This window comes from Armigeres subalbatus, chromosome 2 (genome assembly GCF_024139115.2).
Source record: "Armigeres subalbatus isolate Guangzhou_Male chromosome 2, GZ_Asu_2, whole genome shotgun sequence".
Classification (NCBI taxonomy): domain Eukaryota; kingdom Metazoa; phylum Arthropoda; class Insecta; order Diptera; family Culicidae; genus Armigeres; species Armigeres subalbatus.
In genome coordinates, this window is record NC_085140.1 from 212,098,245 (window position 1) to 212,114,710 (window position 16,466).

At 42.9% G+C, this 16,466-nt stretch overlaps 1 protein-coding gene across 1 annotated transcript in view; it reads right to left on the bottom strand.

Annotated features, from left to right (window-relative positions):
- Positions 1-14,223: 14,223 nt before the first annotated feature.
- LOC134209539 (neuroligin-4, X-linked-like) overlaps positions 14,224-16,466 on the bottom strand; it is a 48,950-nt gene continuing 46,707 nt past the window's right edge. Inside the window, exon 9 of the mRNA XM_062685517.1 lies at positions 14,224-15,118. Within this exon, the coding sequence (XP_062541501.1) occupies positions 14,244-15,118 (875 nt within the window). The 3' untranslated portion in view covers positions 14,224-14,243. The remainder of the gene's footprint in view (positions 15,119-16,466) is intronic.

Here is a 16,466-nt window from a genome sequence, read left to right on the forward strand (position 1 = left end):
TTCCACCAATGGTGTGATAGATCACTTTGAGGATTTTTACACTTCACTTGTTGAACGATTTTTCACTACCGGACACTTATACTATTCCCACGTCGACGGGTCCCTATTCGGGCGCCAGTTCGCGTTTTCGCGTTTGGGATTTCTTTTTAAAAAAGACCCAAGTCGATTGACTACTAAACTTAAACTGATTTATTGTCTTAATGTAACCTACCACCTAACCTAATAATGCCATATCAGCACCCTACACCTGGCCTCGATGCCAATCGATGATACTGCTGACCGAGCTCCGTGCCGTCGCCGTTGCCGAGGGCACCCAAATCGCTGACGTCGGTGGTGCCATCGATGGAATGTGCTAAGTCCGGGTGGCCGGGCGTTAACTCGCTCAACCAGTTTTTGTTCGTATCGGTTTTTTCAGGACACTCGGAGCATGGGACGGAATCGAGTGAGCGTGATGGTGCTGGGTCGTTTTTTGAACCACCCTACTAATATTCTTTGTTTTTTTATAAATACAACACCAATACTACTACAGTATATGAAAGTTTTTACTGTACCAATACTATCAAAGCTTTGTTTTGGTACTCAACCCACCTTCACCTTAAAATCGCAGACGATTTCGTTCGCACGGGAGCGCTCATTGATTGAGATTTATGAGTGATTTCACCAACACTGATTGCTACAAAGCGCGTCTGGAAGAACGCTACAATATGGATTGTGGTTTGGAAAATCACAAAGCGCGTCTGGAAGACCGCTGGAAAATGGATTGTGATTTAGAAAACCACAAAGCGCGCCTGGAAGACCGCTGGAAAATGCATATTGCTTGCGAGCCTCCCACATTGGCTTTTATAATTTGGATAAAAATAAGTTAGATTGAACAAACCATTATGAATTGCTTTATATCCTATCATTATATTACTTTGAATGGATAGGAAATGATTTGGAATTCAAAAAGATTTGGATTAGAATTTGGTTGGATTTGATTGGAATGGATTTGAATTGGATATGGATTGGCTTTGGATTAGATTTTGGTTAGATTTGGATTGAATTTGATTTAGATTTGGATTAGAATTGCATTTGATTGGATTTGGATTTGGAACGGATTTAGATTGGATTTGGATCGGATTTGGATTAGATTTTGATTGCAGTGGATTTGGAAAGGATGTGGAACGGTTTTGGATTGAATGTGGAATGGATTTGGATTGGATTGGATTTAGATTGGATTTGGATTAGATTTTGGTTGAATTTAGATTTGATTGGAATGGATTTGAATTGGATATGGATTGGATTTGGATTGGATTTGGACTGAATTTGAATTGGATTTGATTTAGATTTGGATTAGAATTGAATTTGATTGTTTTTGGATTTGGAACGGATTTAGATTGGATTAGGATTGGATGTTGATTGGAATAGGATTGAATGTGGCTTGGATTTTAATTAGAATTGGATTGAATTTGAATTGGATTTTGGATTTCATTGTATTTGACAAAATCTCAAAAATTATTGTTCTCCATTCACTACATAGATCCAAATCTAATGCGGGCAGCAGGGACTATGTCCAAGGGCTTGACGATCCCTTCCCAGGCCATCTGCGAGTTGTGGGGCTTGCCTAGGATGTGATGGGGTTTGACAGTGGGCCCTGTTAAACCTCTATAAAAAGCTGCATGTATCCGCAAGTAGGCCCCACCAAAGCGACCGTGTGCCGCTCAAAGCGCACAAGCCCAAGTCCTGGTGTTAGGTGGGACGCTAAACAGCCCTGCCACGACGGCCCTCTGACGAGACAGGAGGTTTGCGCAGGCCCAATAAGCCGCCTAGAAAACCAATCATTACGAACAATATAAGAGATAATGCGACTCAATATAATCGGCAAAGACCTAGGCGACGAATACAGGATCACGATTGGAAGCTTGGAACATGGAATTGCAAGTCGCTAGGTTTCGCAGGTTGCGACAGGATGATCTACGATTAATTACATCCCCGCAACTTCGACGTCGTGGCGCTGCAGGAGATTTGCTGGACAGGACAGAAAGTGTGGAAAAGCGGGCATCGAGCGGCTACCTTCTACCAAAGCTGTGGCACCACCAACGAGCTGGGAACCGGCTTCATAGTGCTGGGAAAGATGCGCCAACGCGTGATTGGGTGGCAGCCAATCAACGCAAGGATGTGCAAGCTGAGGATTAAAGGCCGTTTCTTCAACTATAGCATCATCAACGTGCACTGCCCACACGAAGGGAGACCCGACGAGGAGAAAGAAGCGTTCTACGCACAGCTGGAGCAGACATACGATAGATGTCCACTGCGGGACGTTAAAATCGTCATCGGTGACATGAACGCACAGGTAGGAAGGGAGGAAATGTATAGACCGGTCATCGGACCGGATAGTCTGCACACCGTATCGAATGACAACGGCCAACGATGCATAAACTTTGCAGCCTCCCGCGGAATGGTAGTCCGAAGCACATTCTTTCCCCGCAAAAATATCCACAAGGTCACATGGAGATCACCTAACCAAGAAACGGAAAACCAAATCGACCACGTTCTAATCGACGGTAAATTCTTCTCCGACATCACGAACGTCCGCACTTACCGCAGTGCGAATATTGAATCCGACCACTACCTCGTTGCAGTATGCCTGCGCTCAAAACTCTCGACGGTGTACAACACGCGTCGAAGTCGGACGCCGCGGCTTAACATTGGGCGGCTACAAGACGGTAGACTAGCCCAAGAATACGCGCAGCAGCTGGAAGTGCCACTTCCAACGGAAGAGCAGCTAGGCGCAGCGTCTCTTGAAGATGGCTGGAGAGATATTCGATCCGCCATTGGTAGCACCGCAACCGCTGCACTTGGCACGGTGCCCCCGGATCAGAGAAACCACTGGTATGACGGCGAATGTGAGCAGTTAGTGGAAGAGAAGAATGCAGCATGGGCGAGATTGCTGCAACACCGCACGAGGGCGAACGAGGCACGATATAAACAGGCGCGGAACAGACAAAACTCGATTTTCCGGAGGAAAAAGCGCCAGCAGGAAGATCGAGACCGTGAAGAAACGGAGCAACTGCACCGCGCTAATAACACACGAAAGTTCTATGAGAAGTTAAACCGTTCACGTAAGGGCCACGTGCCACAGCCTGATATGTATAAGGACATAAACGGGAACCTTCTCACGAACGAGCGTGAGGTGATCCAAAGGTGGCGGCAGCACTACGAAGAACACCTGAATGGCGATGTGGCAGACGAAGATGGCGGTATGGTCCTGGGAGAACGCGCGCAAGACATAATTCTACCGGCTCCGGATCTCCAGGAAATCCAGGAGGAGATTGGCCGGCTGAAGAACAACAAAGCCCCTGGGGTTGACCAACTACCAGGAGAGCTATTTAAACACGGTGGTGAGGCACTGGCTAGAGCGCTGCACTGGGTCATTACCAAGATTTGGGAGGAGGAAGTTTTGCCGCAGGAGTGGATGGAAGGTGTCGTGTGTCCCATCTACAAAAAGGGCGATAAGCTGGATTGTAGCAACTACCGCGCAATCACATTGCTGAACGCCGCCTACAAGGTACTCTCCCAAATTTTATGCCGTCGACTAGCACCAACTGCAAGGGTATTGTCGTGGGGCAGTACCAGGCGGGTTTTATGGGCGAACGCTCCACCACGGACCAGGTGTTCGCCATTCGCCAAGTACTGCAGAAATGCCGCGAATACAACGTGCCCACACATCATCTATTCATCGACTTCAAAGCCGCATATGATACAATCGATCGGGACCAGCTATGGCAGCTAATGCACGAACACGGTTTTCCGGATAAACTGACACGGTTGATCAAAGCGACGATGGATCGGGTGATGTGCGTAGTTCGAGTTTCGGGGGCATTCTCGAGTCCCCAGGTAGCACAAGTCAAGTGAAACTGGTTGCAGCAACCTAATTGAGACTGAATCTTGTCACATATAAGTTGCTGTAATCTATGTGTAACAAGTGTGCTACTTGGGTCCCTTCGAAACCCGCAGAGGGTTACGGCAAGGTGATGGTCTTTCGTGTTTGCTATTCAACATCGCTTTGGAAGGGGTAATACGAAGAGCAATGATTAACACGAGTGGTACAATTTTCAATAAGTCCGTCCAGCTATTGGTTTCGCCGACGACATAGATATTATGGCACGTAACTTTGAGAAGATGGAAGAAGCCTACATCAGACTGAAGAGGGAAGCTAAGCGGATCGGATTAGTCATCAACACGTCGAAGACGAAGTACATGATAGGAAGAGGTTCAAGAGAAGACAATGTAAGCCACCCCCCGCGAGTTTGCATCGGTGGTGACGAAATCGAGGTGGTAGAAGAATTTGTGTACTTGGGCTCACTGGTGACTGCCGAAAATGACACCAGCAGAGAAATTCGGATACGCATAGTGGCTGGAAATCGTACGTACTTTGAACTCCGCAAGACGCTCTGATCGAATAGAGTTCGCCGCCGTACCAAACTTACAATCTACAAAACGCTAATTAGACCGGTAGTCCTCTACGGACACGAGACCTGGACGATGCTCGTGGAGGACCAACGCGCACTTGGAGTTTTCGAAAGGAAAGTGCTGCGTACCATCTATGGTGGGGTGCAGATGGCGGACGGTACGTGGAGGAGGCGAATGAACCACGAATTGCATCAGCTGTTGGGAGAACCATCCATCATTCACACCGCGAAAATCGGACGACTGCGATGGGCCGGGCACGTAGCCAGAATGTCGGACAGTAACCCGGTGAAAATGGTTCTCGACAACGATCCGACGGGCACAAGAAGGCGAGGTGCGCAGCGGGCAAGGTGGATCGATCAGGTGGAAGATGACTTGCGGACCCTCCGTAGACTGCGTGATTGGCGACGTGTAGCCATGGACCGTGCCGAATGGAGAAGACTCTTATATACCGCACAGGCCACTTCGGCCTTAGTCTGAATAAATAATAATAATAATCCAAATCTAATGGCTGTGATAGATTTGTGGGATAAAATAGGGACAAAATAATGAATCAAGATTCGTCTTTCGCAACCCATTATTGATCAGCCCACGACCTCCCTGGGAGTCACGGCCCACAGTTTGGGAACACATGTTCTAAGCGGTTGTTAGCAAGTTCAACATCGATATGTTGAAAGTCAGTTTGCTGGTATTACTATATATGAAGCTGATAGTTGGATTTAATGGACGGTATAAGATATTTAGATTATTGCTACAATATAAAATGTTTTTGTGAGATCAATTACCAATTTAGTTTAACATTTTAATGATACAACCTATTGACTTGCATTTCGTTGTTCTGCGATTGAAAACCACGATGATCATACAAGTTTATTTTGGAGTTCAGTTTTCAAAGGAAATCATCGGTTTCTCAAAAGCAATATGTTCATCTTAGTCTCGCACAAATAACTTTAAAAAAAATCAATGCGTTCTATGCTAGAGGATTTTTTTTGCCTTTTTTTAATGAGAGAAGAAGGGAAATGTGGGGTTTGAGTATATTACCATCAGAGTGTGATTATACATTAACACCTCAGCGTGTCGATCAGTGCGCAGCAAGCCATGACTCGTCCTCTTCTGGTCAGACCTCCGCGACGTGCACATGCACCCACGGAGAGCTGCTGTCATAACAATTCGCTCCGGCCATTTGGGGCCACACAGATAGCAAGTTTATTTTTCAGGGACAATGACGACTAGCGGTTGATCAAAGGGTACAGTAATTTCAACACATACATTGTCGAACGCCTTCTCGACATCGAGTAAGGCTATGGCGGATGTTTTTGAGACAAACTTGTTCCGTCTGAGGACGTTGGTAACTCGGGTCAGTTGGTGTACGGTTCCTGAGCAAGATGTTGTGGTGTTCGGCAGAGTAACCGGCTGTGAATCAAATAGCTTCGATAACCCTGAGATAAGGCTGATGGGGCGATAACTTCTCGGAGAGGAAGGATCCTTCCCAGACTTCCGGATAGGGATGACGTTGGCTGACTTCCAGGACGATGGATGATAGCTTAAACGGAGGCACTGATTAAAAATCAGCGAAAGGTGCTCGAAGAATGGAGCTGTCGAAGCCTGGGGCCTTCATTTTTCGATGTTTTTCGATGATTTGATTTACTTATGGATCCTGTACACCTCCGGTGGTGCAAAGAGCCGACTTGAAAGATCTCCATCCTGAGCGTTGCCCGGCTATCGCTTTAACCTGTTGCCAGGTTAGATTTCGGTCAACTTCTTTTATTTCTTTCGCCATGAGCCTCTGGGTCTGCCTCTGCTGCGATGTCCCGCTGGGTTCCAGTCTAATGCTTGTTTACAGATTTCGTTTCCGCCCCTACGTAGAGTGTGGCCGACCCAGCCCCACTTCCGATCCCGAATGTCTGTTGCTATCGGCCTCTGGTGACAACGACGATGGAGCTCGTTGTTTGAGATCCAGTTGTGAGGCCAGCAGGCCCGAATTATATACCGCAGGTATCTGGTAATGAACACCTGCAGCCGTTGAGTGCTCTCCACTGATACACACCATGTTTCGCTAGCGTATAACAGCACAGATTTCACGTTAGAGTTGAAAATTCGTATTTTGGTACGCCATTTGGCTACCAAGATATTAGAAGTTTCAACATTCTCCACCGGCACTGGTTGCCCGGCTACTGTGTGATGATTTGATATGGGCCGCCAGTTCGCCAGCTGAGATTTCCATCTCATCCGAGAAGTCGTTGGGAATAAGATGGATGTTGTTAGCATGCTCGTTAACGGCTGCTTCGCGTAGACTGATGGTGTTCTGTGTGCGAGCTGGCAAATGTTCGACCTATTTCGGCGACCTTCTCTGCAGGAGTTATCAAGCGATCCTTAGAGCTATTGCTGTCTAATGCGATCAAAGGTGGAATGGGTATAGGCTTGGGTTTTATAATTTTGGTCAACTTCCAGAAAAGCTTAGCACTGTCTAGGAGAGCGTGGATCTTATTTGGAAAATCACTATTTCTGAGGTCCACCATGCTGGCCTGGATTACTTTTGTCAAGTGATTGCAACGGGTTTTGAGTGCAGCCAGCCCAGTACGTTTGTACTGTCTGCGAACCACGTTGTGAAGACGAATGAGATATATGGTGAGGGTGTCAATGGTTAGTAGACCTCTTCATGTTTTTATGAAGCCCAGAATCACAATTCTTATGCCAGAATAAGCATCCTGTCAAATTTTCAGGAAATTCGGATAAAATTTCGAGGTGGCTCAAGTCGATTTAGTGTTTTTGGGCTATTTTTATCTTTGAAAAAAAAAATCTAACACGTTTGTTGCTTACCTGTCGCGCCTTTGGAACGTGCTGCTCTCTGGTCACCGAAATTGCCTATTCGGTGGCTCACAGCTGGCGATCGATACTTTCTGGCGTTTCCGGACGCACCTCGTAGTCGACGGTGGTGTCAACGCACTGCTGGAACCGCTGCCAGTTCACTCGATGGTAGTTTCCTCTAGAAAGTTGGTGACGGTTGATAGACGATACGATTTCATCCACCACCGGATAGTGATCCGAGCTGAGCTCCTGGTACACAATCGGTTGTGAGACGTGTTCTTTCATGTTGGTTATGTAAAGGTTGTAACAAGTGGTGTGTCTGTCATTTCGAGATGTGTGAGATTTTCGCGTTTTTTGTTCCGTTTTATAAATGCAGTAAGAAACCAAAAACTTATGCAGCCACACCACAAGCCAGTTCCTTTTTTTTTAATCTTTATTTAAGTGATTTTATAATTTTAAAATTAAGTTCATCACTGGCAATCCAGTTCCGCTATTCACCACCAGTTGCTGCATCACGGAAAAATGGGCGGCCATTGGGGGTGGCGTAGAAGGCGCCATGATAAGCGAAAAGCTCGGAGGGGAAATTAACTTGGTCGATACCCAAACACGACAGACGTCTAAATATACAGAAATTTTATAGAAAGCCTCAATTAGAAGCAAGTGGAGTGAAGCCTTGTGAGACAGTGGAAGCTGTGAAGTTGAAGAAGTCGTCCAGGTAAAAACCCTCGACCAGAACTCTAACCCCTCCCAAATCTAAAACGGTATTTCTCTGAAGTGGGGTTTGAGCAAATTTCGTTTCTTTTACCTTTGAAAAGAAATAAATTCACCCCTACAACACTCCAGTAAAACGCTAATAACTTAGCCGGGAAAACTCTAATCTTCTCGCGGTTTTCTGCATAACATTCTGTATTAAGTTCTTCAAGATCTGAATGAGTATCATAGTTCTTCATTGTAAGTTGTGCCGTCCAACTGCAATTCACTGTTTTTTGATGTTTCTGCATACATTTTTGCATTTAAACTTCCAATGAGTTTAGCACCGCCCAAACATTGACCGATTTGGCTGAAATTTTGTCCAGAGCATCAGGCTTGGCATTTACTCGCACCATGAGCTCAATGAGCAAATAATAGTTCATCAAAAGTGAGCAACAAAACATCACGGATATGATCAAAACATACAAAAAAGATGCTCTTTGTTGTGGGAAAAATGAGGAGCGGCGCTCTTTGAGAGAAACCGTTTGTCTCAATGTGCCTCATTGAGGAGCATCATTTTTGTTGTTCTTTCCAACTGAACGTACAGATAAATGAAAGCACACTTCTGTCATACCATCGCTACCCGCACAACAGCCTCACACATAAGTACTTTTATGGGACCAGCATGAGAATAGGGACCGTCACGGTGTCTCTGTGGGGAAATGTTAATTTGAAAAAATCAGTATCTATGAAACACCCACCACGCGAAAGCATATGCTCTCCTCTTTCATGTCGTGGGTAAATTAAAATGTTCTATCGGGGGATCTAGAACAATTTTTATTTTTTTGAGTATTTTTAGTGCAATTTCCATAGAAATCTCGAATGATAGCCGATTTAACACCCCTAAAAATGTATGGAAAAATGACCCCCGATAGAACATTTTCAAAATGCACTTACGGGAAAGAGGAAAACCTATACTTTCGCTTAGTGGGTGTTTTAGAGATACTGATTTTTTGAAAATAAGCCCCTTTGGACAAACACGCCGTGCCGTGTATAGCATCCTTGAACGGGTAGAAATGAACACCTTTACATTAATTATTTTACTGGTTCTAAGCAACAGGCGATGTAGGCAATTTTACATTTGTCTGGTAAGCAATTACAATTTGATTATTGACGAAATTATCTTATACTAGTCGAACTGCCTGATCTCGCTCGGGTTTTATTTTTGATCTGTCAATCATTTAGTGTTGATTGAGGCGTCGCACTCTAGATCGATTTCAGTTCGAGCTTGATGGCTTTCTCCAGAACTCATAAATCCGTTGCATTTAGACAACTTCCCAACTTTCCCCAGCAAATCGATCAACTATTAGCATGTACAAATACAGTTGATCCCAAGACGAATCGATTACTGATCGAATCTTGTAAATTGGTCCACCCGTTTATGAGTTATATTGCCTCAAAGGAAATGCAAACTCATTTTTATATATAGAGACTAGTTGAACGTATCCAACCTTGCTCGGGGTTGTATTATTTTGCATTTCTGTCAATTGTTGTGTTCATTGCAGCGCCGCATATTTCAGCTCAATCAGCGTGCACCAAGTATATACCGTTTTGACCGATTAAAATATACTAAGCTTTTTAAAGGGAATGTCTTCAACGTGTAAAAATAAAATGGAACAATCCTAAACCCGCATTATGACAGTGATTAAATTGTTTTCTAAACAAACACGATAAATACAATAACCTACTGGCTACCCTTTAGATTAGCCAACTAATTATCATAAATTTATTCGCCACCACAAATTCCGTCCTTCGAGAAAAGAGGCTCAAAGATACTCAATGAGCAACTTTTTCCTCACCTCATTGAGTCAAACCATTTAGTTATCATTGAGAAATGAATATATTTCGGAGCTACCCGAAAAAGAGAGAAACGCAAAACTACAAAAGAGAAGCGCAAAGATTCGTGTGTCGAGAGCAGTGAGCATTTTTTTTTCTTCTCCTGATTCGCTCTGAGGAGCATTCCATCCCTGCAGAGCATCAGGGCATCAAATAGAACCGAATGAGAGGGCGGCCCATCAAAAAAATTAAAAAAGTTTTTCCCATACTAATTTGAGCCACCCTAATGTACACTCACCTAGGGCTTCAAGTGCGTTTCCGTTATGAAGGCCACGTCGATCTCTCACTCGTCGAGGAAATCAACCAACTCTTAGGTGGGCAAGCGTTCCAATTGACCAAACCCACCATAGCAGCTATTTTCAATGACGAACATGCACAGGGTGAAGATATGGTCGAAGCGTATTTTGCACCCGCGTAGTCACGTTGCCAGTTTGGTGAAAATCGGAACTAGCTACTCCGATGTGTAGAGTGGTGGGTCGCCCTCGTCCGGAATGGGCTTGTTGTCCTGACGACGGAAACCAGGAGGAAGTAGGGAGGGGCCATTCGCTGGTGGATGGAGCGTGATGTGTTGGAGCTTGAATCGATGTTGCACCGGCCACCAGCCGTTTGTGAGGTTGCAAAGGTAGTACAGGTAAACTTCGATATAACGTACATATCGATTTCAAGTTTGTACGTTGTATCGAATTGTACGTTATATCGAAGCAGGAGTAATCATCCTTATGTTACACTACATAAATGTTGTACTATCATGTACTTTATGGGCGAATTTTAATTTTTTATATAATGCTCAGCTAGCAGTGTGAAACAGCTTTTCTTGTGAACAATTCCTACAAACCTGTTCGTTCTTAGGAAGAACTACCCGAAGAATTGTATTTGTCATTTTATTTCTCTATAAAGTACAGGAAATAAGAGGCTAAGAGGCACTGGAAACACAAGGCTTGCTTTTCGTTGCACCGTTTGTTTTATTTATTGAGTATTAGGGCACGATGGGGCACGTGACTCGCCAAATTGAATATTTTCATAAATATTTAATTATATACGATCTATCCGATATTTTGTTGGATGGATTCTTCCAGAAATTTTAATACTTCCTTGAAGGAATTTTCAACCAAATGTTTGAAGGAATTTTTGATGGAATTTTCAACGAAAAAGTCAAAGATTTTTTAAAGGGATATGCCAAGAAATTCCAAACGGCATTTCCAAACTATTTCCCGAAGGAATGTCTAAAAAATCAAAAGAATTCTCCGAAGCATTTTCCACTGGTATTACCGAAAAACATTCTAAAGGAATTTCTTGAGAAATGTTTAAAGAAATTATGAAAATTCTGAAGAAAATTCCAGAGGAATTTCCGAAAAAAAAATCTGAAAGAGTTGCTGAAAAAAAACTGAGGAATATGCAGAGTAATTTTCTGCAGATCTGATCTGATATATTTGCTGGAGAAAGTTCTAAACGAATTTCTGGAGGACTTTTTAGAAAATCCTGATTGTTTTTTAATTTTTATTAACGTCTTTTCTTAATTTAGAAATTAAGTTAGACGTTAACAGGAATTTCTGAAGAAATTTCCTAAGGTATTTGCGAAAGAATCTCCATAGGGATTTCCGATGGTATTCCTGAAAGTAAAAGTTCTTGAATCCCTAAAACAAAATCTAAAGCAACTTCCGAAGAAATTCCCAAGCGAATTTTCCGAAGGAATTTGTAAAGGAATTCCAGAACGAATCTTTAACGGATTTTTTGAAGGAATATCCTAAAGAATTACCAAAATATTTTCCGCACATCTTTCTAAAGGAGTTTCGGAAGGTTTTTCCGAATAAAGAAAAGAAATTCGTGAATATATTTCTAAATGGAAGATTCGAAGAATTTCCTAAAGAATTCCAGGAAGAAGTTTTGAATTCCGAAAGAACTCATTAAATAGATTCTGAAGCAATTTAAAAAATTTATTCTTTTCGAAGAAACATTGAGGAGGAATTTATAAATAATTCTTAGATTTATTTCCGAAGTTGTTTCCGGATGATTTTTCACAAAAATCCCAGCTAGTTAACCTGACTTAAGAGCCCTGGCCTTACCGGTGGTATCGCGGGTGGCTTGGAGATCTTCCTCGCTTCTTGCTTCGTTACAACTCGACCAAAAAGAAGAACGATCGTCTATCAGCGAAAACAATGCCGGATTGGGCCGACTACGGAACCAGGGAATTCTTTCAACGTAAAGACCGTGGGGTTGTCCTCAATGCCTTCTCTTGTCCCAAATACTTTCTCTCTACTCTACTCTACTACTAGTGACCGCATCCCAGGGTCATGACCTCCTTTTTCAAGTCAGTGACCTCGTCTCATAGTATCGACCCAATTACGCCACCCCTTAATGGCTACTTAACGAAGATACTTCTGGCCTTCTGGTATTGGGTTGGAGGACTATGTTGAGTGGTTGGATGCGGTCTTATAGGCTGGTGGAGGCTAAACATGCCCTGCTCTACTGCAGTTGCTAAAGCGAGACGAGTTTTACCTGCCATTCACAAACAATTAACGCATTAGACTACATTATCAAGAATTTCTCGGAAACACTCATCACTTTATTCTAGAATTTTTCGAGAAATTCCTGGGATGATTACTAAAAGTGTTGCTCAAGGAGTTTCCGAAGGGGGTCCGGAGGTCTTAGGATTTTTTTGAAAGAAATTTCAAGAAAGAATACGATGTGAAAGTATTGACCTAATGTCTAAGGGGAATTCCGAAAGAATTCCTGGAAGAATTTTCGAAGCAATTACGGGATTAATTTCGGGATAATGTTTTGAAGAAATCCCTCCGGGAATTGCCGGAGTTCCTGAAGAAATTTCCGAAGGAATTCCTGTAGAAATATAGGAATTTCTTCGCATATTCTATTTCGAGTTCCTATCGAAATACCTTTAGGAATTGCTTGAAAATATATTCAGGAAACTCCTTCGGAGATTCTTTAAAGAATTCCTTCAAAAATACCATTGAACATTCCTTTCTTCCAGAAATTACTTTACGAATTCGTTTCGAAAATTTATTCAGTTTCTTTTAATCAGATTTTTTTAAAGAATTAATTCGGAGATTCTTTTTGGAACTATTTTAGAATTTCCTACAGGAATTCCTCTACAAATTTCACCAGAAATTATTTTGGGAGCTTCTCCAGGAATTTCCTCTAGGATTAATTTTAAAATAATCTGGTACACATTTCAAGCCTAGGTCTACAATACCATTACTTCACTCGACATTAGCTGACTTAGACCTGAAAACAACCCGTCATCAATTCTGACTTTGACTTATATCAACTAGACATGCCTAAAACCTCATTAACTCAATATCATCCAATACCTCGGGAGAATTCTGAGGATAGTGCAAAGTGGGGAAAACAGTAATTAATGACTCTAGCTGATAAAATTAGACTTCATACAATAATGCCATCCCTACATGAATGATCATAACAATTTAGTAAATTATTTTGTAATAACTACCAAAATTAAAATTATTTTTCAAAGTGTACGTTATAACGGGGAAAAATGTACGCTATATCGAGTGACGTTATATCGAGTGTACGTTATATCGAGGGTACGTTATATCGAAGATTACCTGTATTAGTATCGCTGGCCACTGGCTTCAGGCCGCAGCTCACGAGTTCCGCAATGAGATCTTGTTCCTTTATGTCATGGGGCCCTCGCAGCAAAGCCTTGAGCGGCTTTGTGCCGGGGTGGTCATGAGTGTAGTACTCATACTTGTTGGACCTTGAGGAACTCCACGACGGACTGATGATGGTCCTTGTTTGCAGGCATCACTTTCACGCCCTCGCTTCAGATCAGGTGGATCGCACTTCACAAACACGTGCAAGCACTTCTCCTTTCGCTCCGGTTGCACCTGCTGCGGTTCTTTCGTTTCCTCGGCGGATTGCCGGTATCGTTGATTGGCAACGACTACTATACGTTGCTCTGCGAAAGCTGCTTGGAGGAGTTACCCGCGCCTCCAAGAGCAGTGCGCTTCGGCACCTTTCCCGCGACCAAATCGACCACCGAGTCTCCCATGACAGGTCCTGGAGAAAATAACGCCAACGCGACGAAGTGAAAACATAAACACAGCGAACGAACTAGAAAAAACATTTGGAAAAAATCCGCGAGAAATAAGCAAGTCCGTACGCGCTGCTGTCACAAACTGGAATGATGGCCAACTATTCTGAAGGTAGTAATCCTTAAGCGATTTTCTCACAACAAGTTGCATTTGACAGGCGGTGGAATCTTAGTTGATCATGCTCATGCATTCCTTGTTAATATGTATATATAAAAAAATTACACTACCACTACTTGGAACCAGTGCGCGAAGTTACCGACACCGGTCATGATGGGTATTTCGGATATAGCAAAAAATAATAGTTAAAACATTATTTAGATAGCATTGAGGCTATAAATAGTTAGTATACTTCTGAATCAATCCCCTCCAAAATTCCTTCCTTTCCTGTGAAGGATTTCGAATCATTTTTGGTTCCGATGTAATTTCCAAACAGTCCAAATCGAATGTTTTTGAACTTGGATCTATTTTCTTCACAGGATCCCATTTCACTGTCAAACTGCCATTCGTTGGAGTCGGATCACCGTATTTCGCAAAGTTGGTCCACAGTTTGGTAAGTATTTCCCTCACCTTAGCTTCCTCACTATTCTTTGACAGCCGCGGAAGGAACGCCGAGTTGAACAAATAAAAACCGTCATCACCATGTGAGGCTCCGTGCAAATGATTGGAATTGTACATCGCTTTCACAATGTTGAGCCTACCGACACTCGAAAACATGTAGTGATATTGTTTGGCATTGGGCTGGTGTTTTGCCAACCATTCTGCGCTTAAATTTAACGTGGTAACGAATGTGTGATCTGAGAACAAATCGGAGAGTTCATCAACAGTCTCCAAGCCAATCGACTTGTCTCCAAAGAAAAACTTTTTTATTTGTTTTCCAACGTCTTCCCGGTCCAAGCCGGCCGGATGTCCCATCAGTTCTGGGACTAACCATCCAGGGTTCTGTTGAAACTGCTCCAGTCTGTTCTGGTTCGCTGCCACTGCCAGGATCCCCTCGTTGTTGGTGTATCCACTAATCATGGGTATCCGGATAGTATCGAATGCTTTCAAGATCTTCTCCGGCGTCTGGCTGATAATTGCATCCTCACTGTCGGTAGGCTCGACAACAGGTCTGTATGGAAACGTCAATGCGAATGTTGTTTCCCGTTCGCTTTGGCAAGATAACCCGTATTGAGCCAACAATTTAGCAGGCGCTTTCCGAAGGATGTCTGAAAAGAAAACGAAGCGTTATTTTCATACAAACGGATTATTCGAGGATCAACATGTCGTTTTTCGTATGTTTCGTAAGCATTTAAGTTTGGCGCATTCACTGACAGGCACATTTATTTATTTCTGGGGATTAGTTAATATTGGCCCTGGGAACAAACATTTTCCGAATTGTGTGGGGCCAACCCAGAATGTATTTGGATGAGAATAACATACTCAGAATATTTCAGCTCAATCAGGATCAGTGGATCAGTTTAATGGGTGATACTCTTTTTAGTAGACAGGTTGTGACTTGTGAGTAAAAACTCGTGTTTGAAAATTTATATCAAATTCAACTTATCCATGAGTTTAAACTCATTTCTAAAAAAAATCATGCATGATTAGAATTTTGTTATCATTTAGTAAGTTACTGCAACTAGCGCTGTAACTCCTTCAATAGTAAAATTTAAATTTGAAAATCAAGTCGTTTTCGGCCGTTGCAGTCTTGTAAAGCAGCAAAAACAGGTTTACTTCTGCATCCGACGGTTTCGGTAATTTATTTTACCTTTTTCAAGGATTTGAAGCTTGAAAAAGGTAAAATAAATTACCGAAACCGTCGGATGCAGAAGTAAACCTGTTTTTGCTGCTTTACAAGACTGCAACGGCCGAAAACGACTTGATTTTCAAATAAGTTTTCCACAGTCGCCAAGAGTTATTTCGTAAAATTTAAACATCGATTTGTTAGGCAGAGTTATAGAAAAACCCTTGTACTAGAAGTCCACCATACAACAATTTTGGAATATAGCCTCTGGAATGAGTTAGTCGGTTGAGCAGTATAAAAATATGCTCTCATTTCTGCTGTGTTAACCGTTAGTCCATACAAAACGGGGGGGTAAGCCTGTCATCCACGAACAAATCAAGCCTGCCTAAGATGTATTATCCGGGCCACGCCGCTTGGAAAAGGCGGGCCACCCCGCTTGGCAAGTGTAACAGTGTTCGAATTGGAATCTTGTAGAATATTGGTTAATCTACACTACTGCTGACTAACAAAAAATCTGTGGGATTGTTTATTTACATTTGCTTTATACTACATGCAGAGGAGGTGCGATGCACCGCATATTACCCCCTGATACAAAACGAGATCAATTGGAGTAACGAATAATTGACATCATGACAGCAAATTTTGATTTCAAAATTTGCTCGGGTACTAAATGATTGAACGCAGATTACTATTGTCGGCGTAGCACCAAGTTAGAATTTGGAAGTCGGGACTTCCGAACCGAACTTTCTTCCGAAGTTTTATTTGTCAAACTAATTGATGCGTTGTTTAGCGCATCTTTAGGCGAATTCAGCGCACTACTTCCGAAGTTG